General features: G+C 39.7%; 1 protein-coding gene across 5 annotated transcripts; it reads right to left on the bottom strand.

Annotated features, from left to right (window-relative positions):
- Positions 1 to 786: 786 nt before the first annotated feature.
- sbno1 (strawberry notch homolog 1 (Drosophila)) lies at positions 787 to 15,251 on the bottom strand. Of its 5 annotated transcripts, none has more exons than XM_026354907.1 (33): positions 14,949 to 15,251; positions 13,059 to 13,178; positions 12,865 to 12,963; positions 12,536 to 12,763; positions 12,286 to 12,421; positions 11,469 to 11,584; positions 11,251 to 11,347; positions 10,873 to 11,033; positions 10,370 to 10,503; positions 10,137 to 10,227; positions 9,890 to 10,051; positions 9,618 to 9,753; positions 9,431 to 9,536; positions 9,200 to 9,353; positions 8,925 to 9,107; positions 7,931 to 8,028; positions 7,690 to 7,841; positions 7,319 to 7,528; positions 7,055 to 7,225; positions 6,793 to 6,962; positions 6,557 to 6,688; positions 6,124 to 6,259; positions 5,912 to 6,024; positions 5,740 to 5,811; positions 5,553 to 5,652; positions 5,375 to 5,449; positions 5,134 to 5,280; positions 4,843 to 4,937; positions 4,662 to 4,748; positions 4,411 to 4,548; positions 4,250 to 4,326; positions 3,508 to 3,701; positions 787 to 3,320 (listed from the first exon to the last, which is right to left on the bottom strand). In XM_026354907.1, exons 2-33 carry the CDS (start codon positions 13,176 to 13,178, stop codon positions 3,178 to 3,180), a joined length of 4,233 nt encoding a protein of 1,410 aa, XP_026210692.1. In that variant the 5' UTR covers positions 14,949 to 15,251; the 3' UTR covers positions 787 to 3,177. The 5 variants fall into 5 exon arrangements, with proteins under 5 accessions (XP_026210692.1, XP_026210695.1, XP_026210694.1 ...); XM_026354910.1 differs by having other exon boundaries at positions 11,469 to 11,569; XM_026354909.1 differs by having other exon boundaries at positions 12,286 to 12,418.
- Positions 15,252 to 15,520: the final 269 nt, after the last annotated feature.

Here is a 15,520-nt window from a genome sequence, read left to right as displayed (position 1 = left end):
ACCACAGGGTCTGGCCCAATCCTGGACCTTTGTGTCATGACCCCTGATGCAGTGGGAAGGCCACCACAGAGGCTCACAGGGGGTCATAGTGCTGCAAAGTAACTAAGTACATTTACTCATCTTCCTTGAGTATTTTCATCTTTATACTTCTGCTCTTTTCAAATCAAATGCATTTTATTTACTCCACCAAAGTTCATTCATTTAACAGCCTTTTTTAGTTATTACCCCATATAATAATAGACACTTTCCATGTGGCTGTTTATGTGATTTAGATGTTAATATTTAAGATTACACAAATAAATGATCTCAAAATTGTAGAAAGAGCGACAGACTGTCAAGGTTTTTAGTTTATTCTACTCTTATGTTGCTTTTTTATTTTTACTCACAAATGCTAAAACCATAAAGTCTACTTTCTAAACAGGTCTTACCATTATCAGTGGTTTTCATTTACAGTACAAATTACAATTATTCAGTGTAGAAATACTATTTAAAGCCATCTTTAAGTCAGACTGTTCATTTATCTGCGATACTGAAGGAGTACTGTAATATTTCAGAGGCATTGTACTTATTGTACATAGTTGACACTGAAGAGTCAGTATAGATGTTTCAGGTGTTGTTTGGTATTTGAAAAATGTGATTTCAGACACAAATACAATAAAATAAGATGATTGTTTCAGAGTATTTTTACCATAATGGTCCCAACTTTCATTTTTTCCTGTGGGATTGTTCAGTAAGTTACATCAGTTGAACAGTGAGCAGTAGTTTTATACTGTAATAGACTCAAGATAGAAGTATACCAAGCTTTATTGAGCATTGCACTCATTCATGTACAAGTAATGTTGAATTTTTGTACAACTCTTGTCAGTAGTGCAACTCGTGCAGCGGTAAATGGGAAAGAAAAAAAACAAACAACAAAAAAAAAAAACAGTCATTCATTCGAGTGTTCAACGTCTGAGGAGCTGATCTGCCGTCGCATTTTACGGCATTCAGAAACAATATCACCAAGTCAGCAGCCTACGTGAGGGACATCTCAATGACAAAATGAAAACAGGAGTTGTTGACTTATATATAGCAGAAAATGAAGTTAACAGATTTTCAAACGGAGAGCAGACCTGATGGTCTCACCCGATCCAGTCTATCGTTTGAGATATGCTGCATGAGTTCTTTTACAAACTGTACAAAATGCACATTGGTATGATACAAAGACTTCTTCCTCATATTTCACCCGTCTATCAATGCTTCACTCAAAAACAGGAGAGACAGTTAAACATAACTAATCCACAGGTTAACGTGGTATTAGGACAGCTCACGTCTGTCCCTTCCAGTGCGGACTGAGGTCAAAGAGGCACACTAACAAAAGCAGTTACCCAAGATAACGAGCTGTACGCACAGCCTGCCACGGCGTGACATTAGGGAGCAGAGAATCAGAGTCATGCATTTTCAGATACACTGTAAAACTTCTTCAAATAGGGTTTTTGCGTTTAAACAAAAACACACCGACATACAGGCAGAGTGCAGTGACCGTTCTGAAACTGGCCTGAAAATCAAAATGTGGTCGTCTTTATCAAGGACATGCATTTCACATTTCTCAGAATTCCTTGTCTCCTTTGTTTCTCTCGCTGCGAACGTGTCTTTCTTTTGAACGACAGCGAGCAGCTCTGAGATTTGAACGAGGTAAAGTCCTGATGTATTTTCACAGACTCTCAGATCTTAACTGCTCTAATCAAACAGCAGGAACAGTTAAATCGTCCGTTTGTGTGACTGAGTGGATCAGCATCCTGTGTTGTAATAATATAAACACATTCACAGGAGAAGTTATAATTAACAACATTAATAAACTGTTAATTACAATTTACAACCACATAAACAGTGTTAATTTTTTAATACTGTTTAAAAATGCTAAGTGTTAATATATATATTATTGTATTAAATTCACACCGTTGTTTACAGACCCCAAAATTCACTGTATGAAAAACTTCAGTCATACCACCACCGTTTTACTTTTCAATGTTATCTTTTGGTAACATTTTCTTACTTCACGCATTGTAAATAAATGTGTGACACTAAGAACTAAGAACAAATCTTCCTTGTGGGTACTTTGTTAAGGTGCCTGACTGCAGAAGTTGTTTGAACATTCCACAAACACCTGGTTGTTAATGTTTTGATATGAACGCAGAGGAATTAAATTATGAGGCTGGATACAAAATGAGCCAAGGAACTCTGATCACATTAAAACCCATGTGCCCAACAAAGTGTCCTGCGATTGACGCTCCAGTCTCTTTCCCGCTACAGGAACTTGCCGGCCCGTAGCCTAATCTGTTTCTGCCTGGCTCTTCTCTGGGATAACAACAAAGAACAACAAGCACAAGTTCAAAGTTATTAATTCGACTGCCTGCAAATCTTATATTCAGCTTTTGTTGAACCAGATGGACCTCACAAACCTGCAACACAGTGTAGATGTGTTTTGGACTTTACTTAATAAGCATCAGAATAAAGTCTACTGGAACAATGTGTGTTTTTTTCTTCTTCAAAGAACCAACAGTTTCTCTGTGTTAGTGCTAAATAACGTCTGAGGAGTGACATACAGTTCTCATCATATATTACTATGGGACTGTAGTTAAATAGCTTTTTTCTAATGAATCAAAGTAGTTGGCAGACCTTCAAACATATAGTGGTTCTAATGCTCGTCCACATTTGGTTTGGACCAAGAAAAAGTCTTTGCTTCATACCAGGTGGACTAAACAGTTTTTAAAGCATGTTTGAGGTTGTGAATAACTCCCACAACAGCCACAGGCCAACATGCCCTTTAAATTTAAAGTCCGTCTTGATCCATATATGACAAATCTTCTCACTCTGAATGTCAGAGGACAATACATCATCCTTCAAATCTCTCTGGGTGAAAATTAGTCCCTGGAGATTAAAATTAAAACTGAATAAACCCTGAAATCTGTTCTCTGTACAACCACTGCTTTACATGTGAGAGTCAACACCGCTTGGTGTGATCTCAGACCCTCAGAGACGATGTGGGGGTGTGAGGGTGCAGAAGGAGGGACAGTCCTGAAGCCTGCAGTGCAGAGAGACATTAATGAAGCCAGATCCCTTTGGAGTGGGATGTGAACTCTGGGGAGGGGTGGAGATGGGAATCAAGCCCATGAAGCTAAGCGGTCCACCTCCGGACTATGTGTTGAGTGTGTGACAGAGACTTTGAGGGTGGAGCTGCTGCCGCTTCTGCTGCTCCTGCACAGCGAGCTGCTGGCACTGGTCTGATGTTGACAGCTTGTTTATTAATGGAGAGACACAGTTCGCTGGAATGATGAGTCCTGTGAAAGAAATACAGAGATGTGAGTGACTTATGAGCTGGTGAGAACAATGTTAACAGCAAGAGTTGGACATGTTGGGAATGTGACTGATACCAATCATACCAGTCATCATGCTAACTTGCTGTTTGGTGTGGCTTCATATTTAAGTGACATATTTATTCTTTACAGCAGCCGTCATTCAACTTACCAACTATCCTCTGTCCATCCTCTGTTCTGAGACGGACAATCTGCACCTTTACGTTGGTTCCACTGACTGGAGTGAGCACTTCCTCCAGCTCGTTCCACACACTGAGCACTGAGCCACACAGAACGTAGTATGTCCGACACCGAAGACCAATTTCACACTGTAGACCCACGGATGCTTTCTTACAGTTTCCTCGCCTGGGGGAAGAATTAAAAGAACAGAAGAATAACCACCACACAGATGACAGAAGCTCTTTTTTTAAATGCCAACACTACTTTTAAAAGGAAGGGGCCATAAATATTCAATAATTTATACGTAATCAACAACAGAAAAAGCAAAACAATGTGATAATTCATCTCAATAATCCAGTCTTCAAATCTTTTTTAAGGGCTAAATGACTTCCAAATCTTTCTGATCAAGAAACATTCCTCAAAGGAGGAAACTGAGCATTTGTTGGGGATTGGCAGAATAATCCACTTTTGGTCTCAAATAAATATTTGGGGTAGCAGGACAATATATGTGGGACTGAATCACAAAAACAACAGGATGAGCTCATGATAATGATGGAACACATCATTCCAGTTAAACAGTTCCAGTGATGAACCTTTTAGTAGTTTTTGGACAAGAATGGAGCTCTAAAGCAAAGAGGACTAACGTATCAGTTCATTGTTGTTTTGGTCTTTTAATTAAAAGTATAAAACATAGTGCATCCTCGAACAGATGTATGAGTGGGAAGTGCACGTACCAATAAGCATGAGAGCAGATTTTTGCTGACGACTTGTACTGGTCGGTCCAGTGCTGCTTGGCATCGTCCGACAAGACCTAATACAACAAAAACGTTGATGAATCACCACACTGAGCAGTCAGTGTCCTTTGCATAGCAATGCTAATAAAATAATGTGTAACCTTTTTAAACTTCTTCTTGATGTCTGCGTATGTCTCCAGTTTGAGCTGCCTGCCAGTGTTTGGTCTGTACACCAGGAACAGCCTCTTCTTAGTGTTGACCTCTTTGACCAGTATGGCTGTTTTCTTGTTGTTCCTCATCTGAAAACAAAATACATGTGGTTTCAGTCGCACTTTTCCTGCTATGATGAAGAATACCATTTACACTAAAAATGACTCTGGCTACTACCAAATTGCCCCTGATGGTTCCATACCTGTACATAGAAGCCATCATCTGGTCCATTCTGTTCTGCCCAAGCGTGAGTGGCTTCTTCCCACGACATCCCCCTCTCCACACTCACCTGTGAACAGAAACACACAGACAGAAAGTCAGGGAATGTTACTAGAACGAAACCCTATCCTAAATGGCACATAAATAAATCAATTTAAACTTACTGTGTACAGTTCAACGTGTCCTGATGTTGTATAACCCGGTGTAAGGAATTTCCTGCAGTCTACCTTCTTCACCTTCTCATCACCAGAGCCAAGATCTAACACAAAACAAGTGAAGAAAGATTTTACACATTTGATACCTTTCAATACAATGTACAAATGAAATCCACCCTTCAGAGCAGACAGATGATTCACTAAAAGGTCTTTGAATAATTAAGCATAGTGAAAACATCTTCTGTCCCAGTTTCCTTCTGTGTAGATGGTTAATGATAGCAAATATTAACACTGTCTTACCAAGAATTCCCATGTCATATCTGCCGTTCTTCTTGGCTTCCTGAATCACTGCTGCCAGTGTGTCAGAAAAGTATTGAAATAAGGCATTTTGCTGCTGGACCTCCATACCCAAAATACGGTTCAGGAACTTCCCAATGTTGTTATAATCTTTAAAAAACAAAACAAAAAGTATATAATTAAATTTATTTGAAAGATTAAGCATTGGTGTACATGAAAAGCACATCACATTTAATTTTATTACCTTTGTCCAGTGACAGCGTGCCAGATCTGTCTTCCACATTAATGAGGCCCACACCTATCAATCCACTCTGAATTTCTACAAATGAAAAATAATTATAGTGCAACAATTTGATTTTCCTTTACAAGAGTAATCAAAAGAGATTCAGACTAAAAAGGAACCATGTTTATCTCAGGCATACCTTTAAAGAAATCCCCTTTAAAGTCAGAAGGTGGAGACACTAGTGGAGCATCAAGCTTTACAATCGACTTCATCACTATTTCCAGAGCATTTCTGCCGTACTGTAGCAAAGATAAATGTGAGTGAGTTACAGGCAAATGAAAGAAACGACCTGAGCTTCTCTTTTAGACACAGTTTGATGCGCTTACTTTGTTGTCAAAATTAAATCTGCTGAGATCTCGAGTTTCTGTTGCTCTTCTGTCTCCATGAGTGAGAGCACCCTGTTAGAAAGAACATGCAAAACGCTTTAAGGAAATTTCCTTCAATAAATTTTTTACTATAATAAAATAACTCGTAATTAAGATTTCAGTGAGTGCTTACCAGGCTCTCCAGTCTTTTGGCAACGATGGATGCAAATCTTTGCTCTCCTGCAAGCTCTGATATGAGAAAGACATATTCTGGAGCAGTGACCTGGTTTGACCTGTGAGTTCTCCCTGTGTCCAGACAAACAGACGGAACATTGGTATGCTTTGAACGAGGCCGTTATTATATAAAAGAAATAGGGAGGATCCCAGAGATTAAGATCTACTGACCAAACTGCTGAATAGCTCTGTCTGCACTCCACGGCAGCTCTAGTGTCATGTGGACTCTGCGCCGCTGGTTCTTCACTCTGCGATCAGCCTGCAGCGATATACCTGAGCTGGCAGCTTCTGAGATGATGGCTATGTTCTGTTTAAAAGGAGAGACAACTAACATTACTTTTCATAAACAATACTGACATTAGACTCAGATTAAGTTTTGTGTTGAAATCAAAATTGACCAAACTCAACATTTTGTGAGAAGTGATTTTAGTATAAATTTAAAAAATGTACTATTAAATCCACCTGGTGATTGTAAAGTGTGAGATAAAAGTCACCTGTATATATTTATAGAAGTAAAAACAAGTATGTGTCACTGTGTGAGTGCCAAGAGATGATTAATTAGAAAGTGAAAACAGATAGTACTTGTGTACTACTCTGCCTTTACCTTCTCTCCGTCCATGAACCTCTGTTTCTCCGTGAGATTAAGGATTTCCACTGGGACATCCAGCTCAGAGCGAGATTCATATGTGATACTGCCATCATCATTACTGACTACGCGACCTTTACGGCCAGTCATCTGAAGCAGAAACAGAAAAAATTATGTACTGCACAATACACGCTTTTAAAAACAGTAACTACTACACATCTTATTTAATAGAGAACAGTCATCTGTATTTATACCTCTGCTACGTTATCTGGGCCCCCCAGTTCATCTATTAGCTCGTCCAGAGTGTTGGGAGGCAGGACCTCAGCCAGCTCCTCGAGTTGTTCCAGCAGTTCTCTCTTCATTTTCTGGGCATGTTCCACTGCGTCTTGACTTGTTAGGAAGCTATCTTGAGGCTCTGTTTTGACTTATGAACAAGTGAAAACAAATCTCCCATTAACCCTAAACGGCTAAAGCACAGGGCTGCATTTCTGCTTTTCCACGTGGTAACATGCTTACCTGGTGCAGGTGTGCTGGAGGGGTTAACACAGGAAGTGAAAGCGGGCCTGGTGGATCCCAGCCCAGATGCTAACAAGGCACTGTGAATGGAGTCTGGATCAATACTCTTCCTTCTCTTTTTCTTCTTCTTTTCTTTCCCTTTCTTTGGTTCTTTTCTGATAAGCCACGGATCTAAGGAAGGAAAGGCATGAAGTTCTCTGTAAGCACTGAACTGACTATAAAACATCTTCATTCAACATTTACAACCTCCCTTGGTGGTCTTACCATCTTCGTCATCATCATCAGACTCATCTCTGAACGGGTTGAAATCATCGTCTTCATCCGCTGAGCTGACAGATTTGAAGCTGTCGTCACTGTCGCAGTCTTTACCCGACTCTTTGTCTGAATCTTCGGACTGGCTCTCTTCGGAACTTGTCCCTGAAAGTCCACCGTGTTTGCGAGGCCTTTTTTTCTGCTGCTTTTTATTTTCTGCACCTGAAGAGATTTTCAGAGACCAGTGAACAACTGACATACATCCTTTAATCAGCACATAAAGGCACAAGACGTGCCATGTCTTGAATGTCATGAAGTTTTCTAAATTAAGATTACAGTTGAGTTTTTTAAAGCTTATTAACATGAACTAGTACTTTTATTACCTTTTCTCTTCTTGCCCTTCTGTTCAGTTTGAGCTGCAGTGTCACTGGGAGACGGGGTTTTCTTAGCAGAGAGGTCGATGCCTAGCAGGCTGTAAAGCTTCTGTCTGTCTGGAGCTGGAAAGTGCTTCTCAATCAAGGACTGTAGCACACCTCTGCAAGAAACATTTTATACAGTGACATACTGTACATATATTATACTGTTTAAATAAAAAGAGAAAAATCATCTGTAGCAAGTTTGTACTTTGCCGTTGACACAAAGTCGTTGAGCTCTCCTCCTCCTTCCTCCAAGGCCTCAAGTGTTCTCGCTTCTCCAGTGGACTGAAGACCAATCACCACACACTGCAGAGGAAACGCCTCATGAGTATTTAATACTGAGGACACCTCACATCACTGCTACATGGAGCAAATCAAATTACTAATGTATCTATAAATTCACTAAACAGTGGCTATAGGCTTCGATTACCTTCATGGCAGAGACAACCAGACATTTCATTTGGCCTAAATGAGAGACAGGCTTTTGCTCCCAGTCTCACCTGCTTCCCTCTTTAACTTAATACAAAGCCGCCATTGATTTATTGTCTTTGTATTTTGTGTTTCATATCCATCTCCACAACACAAATTTCATCAGTACACCAGTCATATTGTACTCACCACTGGTAGTACTTTTTTTTTTTTTTTTTAACATGGCTCCCATGAATGCAATTTTACACTTCCAACATATTTTCACCTTCAGAGTATGCTGTTATTTGCATACTCTGTACCTAAGTGTTAGGTTTCACAGATCGAAAAACTGGAATTGATAAAGAGACGTGGCAGGTATAGAATATAATGACTGTTTTCATTGTAGTCATATTTATAGGTGTTAATTGATATTATACAATATCAATATATTTTAGCCATTTTTAAATGATTTGTCAGAAAATGTATAGTGTACTTATAACAGAGCTTAATTAAGCACAAAATTACCAGCAGCTGGGATAAGGCACTGGGAAGACGTTTTCCTGGACTTAACAGTTTCAGTATGTGGAGTAATGCACACTTGTCTTTTGACTAAATAGACAATGTGATAATTTGTTTTGATGCAATAAATTTTTTGCACCAATGAGAAGAGTCCAGGATTATTATCAAAAATATTTGACTTGGTAAAGTGAGTGTTAAAAATTAAGATTGTTCGTTTTAATAGGATTGATTCAGCAGCCCAGATTAGATATTTAATATTTTAAGACCAGGCTCACCTTTCCATTCTGGACCTCTTCTCTGGCCAGCTGAACGACTCTGCGGACTTTGGATGCAATGCAGAGATATTTGAAGAACCTCTGGTGAGCAGACCAGAACTGACCCCACATGGACTTCTTCATGCGTTGCTCTGCATCCATTAGATTTGCAGCCTGCTGGAACTTCTCACGTGCACTGACCCACTGAAAGGAAAAGAAAAGTATAATGAAACCAATTAACCAAATGTGAGCACAAAATTTAAATGCGCATCTACAAAACTAATTTATTCACTTACCAGTCTCACTGATTTGTTGTACATGTTGATGTAATGCTGACTCAGGGGAACTTCCTCAATCTTGAAAGTCACACCTGTAAAACTCAGCTGTCTGGCTATGTACATCCCCCTTAGTTTCATGTCCATAGCTACGATCTCCATGGCACCAACACCTCTGAAATGAAGAAGAAATATTAAAAACATATAAACATGTTTGTTAAATTAGTGGACCTGAGAAATGTTCAAATGTACCTTCGCTCAACAGCTTGGATAAAGTTGCCAAATTCCCTGAAGGGTGTTTTGTGCCCCCAGATGCCCAGTCGGTTCATATAGGCCATGTTCCGTGGTTCAGAGGCACCTAAACAGAACAAAAGTTAATTATTCAGAGTGTTTGCTGCTTGTCTAATTTTACCATCACCCATTTTGTGAAGAAACTCACCGGTAGCACTTGCATACACAACCCGAGCCTTGGGGAGTTTGTTCTGCAGCTCCAACACTGCAAGACCCGTTTTTGTAGGTTTAGATGATCCAATTGGACAAACATTTTTCGCTTTGTGACACTCATCATAGACAATCTAAAAGTCATTTAATTAAGGACCATTGGATTCATTTTGCATACAGGGATGATAAAACCAATGCAATCATGATTTCATGGCCATTTTTGGAACGCATTGTGCCTTAAAAAAAAAAAAAGGCTCTACGAAAGGATACGACTCCATCAAAGTCCTCCCCACACCAGTGGAGAAGCTGTTCAAATCTGGTCTTGTACTTCCCTCCTGACTGGCTCTCTCCTATTAAGGAGGAGTACGTGGCGAAGATGACACCTTTCTTCACACTCCCATTGTGTTTTGATGAGATCTTTCCATATTTAAACTGAAATACAAAAGTGTAAGTCACTCAAACTTTGAGAATCAGAAAGTACACACTCACTGTTCTCATTTATGCATTAGTATCTTACCTTATTCAGTGAATGCACCTGAATGTTTTTGGCCCCAATATCCCTTAAATCCCGCTCAGCATCATATTTCAAGTCATTTGAGACACTAAACCTAAACAAAACAGACATTGAGTACATAAGATGAGGGCATATAGTGGACATACAAGATAAATTGTGGCGAGAGATATCTTTCTTGTTCTTCTCAGTGCCCAAAAGTATAATAAAATATAAATTAGGAGACTGGAGGTGTTTACCAAAGTGATCTCTTCCGGCCTAAAAGGTAATTTTCATAAATGACCCCTGCAATGGTCCGGCCTTTCCCGACACCAGCTCCATCACCAATCAGATAGGCAGCTCGTTCACCACTAGGGAGGAATGTCTCATGTTGCTGTGGTGCATGGAAACATGGAACGCACAATTAAAACTGTGTCTTTCAAAGTGAACACACAAAACCATGTTTAAAAACAAACATACAAAAGGTTATTCTGATGTTGTTCTGTCAACAAAAACACAGTGAGAACAGTAACGCATATCGTTTCTAGTCTAACAGGTGAAACAACTAAACTTGCTTCTGAACAAGACAAAGATTTGGCTGCAGATTATGCCTATGAGGGATGCTGCATCCAGGTATGTCACTGAACAAGACGTACTAAACTTAATAAAGCTTACTTAGACTTAATAAAACTGTATTTTATTAATTTTTAAATGTGTTTGACAAAACTAACACATTTTTGTCACAGTTATCAAATGTACCTACCTGAGCTGCATATGTGATGGCTTCTAGCTGCAGAGCAGACAGACAGCCACGGTCAATGACTTCTTCCGGGATGGACAGCCGGTACCACACATCTGGAGGACTAACGCTGGACAGAGAACTGGTCTCAACCACAGGATCAGGATGCCGTAAGCCAATCTTTACTGCATTGACAAACGGACTGGTCAGTCGATCAATTCACAAACAATGACTGGGATGTAATGTTTGAAAATAGTGTCATAAACCAAAAGTGATGTATGTAGACGTCCTCCACAAGTGTGGCTAAACCTCAGTGTTAACAAACAAATAAAAGCCACACTGGTCTTATTATCATAGTGTTTTGTAAAATGTATACTCTTCCAACTCAACAGTGACACTTACATTTCATTGGCATGTATTCTGCATAGGTCTCTGCATGACCCAACTCTTCTTCCTCTTCCTCCTCAGGCTCATCCTCTTCCTTGATACCTGGGTGTTTCTATGGGCAGATTCATATAAAGAGACAGTAGGTTCTTCTTCTGCTTTTAACCATTTCCTAAATCTAATTTGGGAACACTGAATATAGTATATGTTTTTAAAACTCCTATTATAACACTCACCAGAGCATGTGAAAAGTTTTGCAGTTTACTGTCGTCGTTAATCCATATCCTGGTAGCATCTTTACCCAGTACCTCCTTCTTGATTCCATTGTTAATGTCACCTGAAACAACAGAAACTACATATGTGTTAGTGATACAGTGGATGACACACAACTACAGTATAAATATTAAAATTTATACCTGGCTGGCAATTCCATCACCTCACAACCTAGCCTAGGTTTTAGGTTTGGATTTATTCATAAAACATCACACAGATCACCAGTTCTATAATGGCTCTGAAATTTAATTTTTAATATTCAAATTAATAATGTCCAAATGATAAATGGCCAACGAGAATATACAGGAATATAACTGGATAATATATAACTGGATTGGCAGGTTTTCAAATCAGAGTTGTCACACAAACAAACAAAGGGGCATCTGACAGAAGGTGACACCACAGCAGTGAATACGTACACTCAATCACCATGTTATTCTGAACTGAACCTGGGCTTAGCACAGGTGGACAGTGCTACCTAATCTAGAGGTAGGGTCTGAAATCGTATACTTCATAAAGCGCATTTATGACAATAAATCTTGAAAGAGAGTTAGAGCAGTAGTGTGAATTACTGAGAATTAACACCAACTGTAAAGCTTTTAGTGGATTATTTGGTTTTCATGACCTCATTTAAACAATATGGTCCTTTAACTACTTCAACATGTTTTAGACTTTGAATAGATGTGATTAAAAGATGCATCACAATGTAAAACTACTGTTGTTGCTTAACCCTAATAATGCCCTGTAATGTTTACATAGGTGCTCATTCAAATAACTTACTTGGACCTGTGGCTGTTGCTACCGGTGGAGCAATGTCAGGTGGAGGCTTAAGCTTCATCAGCTCCATCAGACTGTTTCCCTTTAGACCAGTGGTTTTCACATGGCCTGTTCTAAGAAGGTCTTTCAGCTGAATCTGCTAAGAAAATAAAATATACAATCAGCATAACAGAGAGAAATGCTTTTATCTCAGCTGCCCTGTTTTAAAACAATTTATAATGGACACTGAAAATCTGGGTTCCATAAACCATACCTGATCTCTGTTAGAAGGCACTTCTGTAGATGCTGAAGGAGGAATAATTGTGGCGGATGGTGCAGATGACCCTCGCAATGCTGAATTAGCAACATGGACCACCTTGGTGACAGTTATGGTATGTTTGATAGGATTTGTGACTGACTGTTTGGTAACAACAGCTCCTAGTGACGGCAACTGATTCAGCTGATTTAAGACAAATGTGGTGGTTGATGGCTGTGGTTTATGCTGTAGGAGACATTAAGAGGGGACATTGTACAAAAGTTTAGTTTCCAGCATAACACTGTGTCTTCTATAAGTAGTTAAGACAACATGTTAGGTAATCTCACCCTGATAGTAACGATAGGGACTGAGGGTGGAGGCTCAGTTCGAACAGTTTCCACTGTCTCTGCCCCAACACCAACATCCAGGGCACTGATGGAGACAGACTGGAAAAAGAACACGAATCAGAACATCAACGTAAAAATGAAAAATTTATAAACTGCACCTACTCCATAAGAACAAAAACTAAATGTTGTCTTACTTGCTGGGTTGTAGAGGGCTGTGCAACATCCTGAGAATCAACATCAAATAGGCTAATATCATTTGGGCAAATGCCACTCTCACTTAGGGCAGCAAGAAGTAAATCCTGTCCAGGATCCATCTGCAAGACAAGTGTACATAACCTTCTGTTAATTACTATGTACAGCGCTGAGTATACCTGCTAATAAATAAATCATACTGTCTTCCCATAATGATAAATCTGCTATCAAAACATTAATAGGTAAAAAATAAGGGGATTAATTGTTTTGGCATTTTTGCTTAAAATACATCAACATTCTAATACAGGTACAATAATCAAGAAAATCATATGCGAAGAATGATAGAAATACCATTAGTTACAACTGAAAATATAATATTTACAGTGGATATAGGTTAAAAAATACAACAGCGTCTGCTTACAAATGACCAAAATAGTAATGGGATAAAAAAAAAAATGCAGAAATGACAAAAACCACAAAATAGCTATTAGAAATGCTTCAATGAACCACATGTAAAGCAATTTTTTTGTGGCATATTTCTTCCCACATGTGGGAAGAAATATGCCACAAAAAAATTGAGTCTTAAGTTAAAAAACACTAAAGCAGACATTTTCACACTAGCGAGACAACAAAACATGTAGTGTTAATCTTTACAGACAATTATTAAAGTGATTTCAAACTAAGAAAAACATGAAGCCTACACCTCACCGTATCTCGTCCAACAACGCAAACCGAAAAATGTAGCTAGAAATGCAACTATAAAACATCCGACAGCATTAAATTCACCCCACAGTACGAGTAACAACGCAAGAATGAGTGTTTTCCATTTATCACATTAAGGTTTACACGCTGGGTCTGGTCTGATCCAAAGTGACCCAAAACAAGACACGTGTTTGCACTACCTTGCTTTCAACTTCCTGATCCCTCTGACTCAACGCAGCTTCCCCCGAACTCCTCGTTAGCTCAGCCGGTTAACGATTATAACACACTGAATCTACAGTATGTGGTGGTACCAAACACCTCACTGATACAACTTACAGTACGATACAGCTAATTTTCAGCAGCTAACCACTGACTGGCACAATGTCATACCAGCTTAACTGGCCTGGTTAGACCAGGGTGACACAGCTTAGCAGTGCTATTAGCTTCCATAACCGAAACCTTTAAGACACTTTCACATTCAAGTCAGTGACAAAGCAGTAAGGTGAGACAGCCATCTAGGTTACGAGCAGACTGACACATGCTAACTTAATACCAAACAATATAAAGCTACAAAAGTCCGACAGAAACCAAACAGCAGTTAGAAGCTAACGTTGTTGAGTTAACGTAACCACGGTGACTTTCTAGTAGTGTTACTCCCAAATGACAACCGTTCACACATGGCAACAACATGCAATCATCATCTCACCTTTTGCTTGTTGTGTGTCAACTTTGTGTCTAACTGTGTTGGACGTTAGCGAGGATTCCGTTATTATTTAAACACGAGTGTGTTTGCTAGCCAAGTTAGCGCTCACGCTGCTCAAAACGGATAAACGGTAAATGTTAGCAAGAGTGTAGCTAACCTAGTGGAGTCTTCACATCAAAACAACACATTCACACTCACTTTGGGTGCTTATGGATCTATTCCTAAAGTAGACAGACGGGCACGATAGCTAGGCTAGCTAACTGCCCCCTCACATTGTTGTGATGTTGCTCTCACGCAGTGTCATGTCGCTAGCTAACGTTAGCAACCAGGCGCGTTAACAAACGTTATCGCTGTCACCGCCTTAACACGAAAACAACACATTTAAATCCTTCGTGTGCGAGGAGGCTGAGAGAAATGTGTGCTTTCAATGCAGCAAAGCGTTGAATTAGCGTTCGCCTAGCAGCTCCCACGGCTGAGGTGGACTCACCTGACAGTCGGTCGGCGGCGCTCCGTCGCTCTGGGCTTGTTGTCCTCTCCGCCGCGCTCACGCCATCTTTTTATCAAACGCTCCGCCGCATGATGGTCACGTGACGTGCAGGCCCACAGCGGCCGTTTTTTCGGTCAAACTCCTCTCCCAGCGTCGGTCAAAACGGGCGTTCGGGCACCCGCGGGGCGTCCCTCGACGACAATTAACCGATAAAATGGAGAAAAGTGGCATTTCTAAAACGTTAGCACAAACGACAAACATAGCAGAGTCAGCGAGCTAATACAACATCACGTGACCCAGGGCGGTCTTCGCAGGAAGTGACGATGGAAATGTCTTCTTCTTCTTTCGCTCATGGCGAATTACAAACCAACGAAAAAGATTTATAGCGCCACCTACTGTATCACCGTATTTTTAAATCCTGTTCCTATTATGTTTTCCATACTACGTTATGTATTATAAAACAAACAAATGAATAATAATTTATTATCATTATCTGCTTTATAATGCCCTGGATTAATAATAATTTCAAATTCCATTCTTGTCTTGCATCATGCACTATTAATGTCTCCCTC

Source organism: Anabas testudineus, chromosome 12 (genome assembly GCF_900324465.2).
Source record: "Anabas testudineus chromosome 12, fAnaTes1.2, whole genome shotgun sequence".
NCBI classification, from domain to species: domain Eukaryota; kingdom Metazoa; phylum Chordata; class Actinopteri; order Anabantiformes; family Anabantidae; genus Anabas; species Anabas testudineus.
This window is presented reverse-complemented; position numbering and strand designations above follow the sequence as displayed.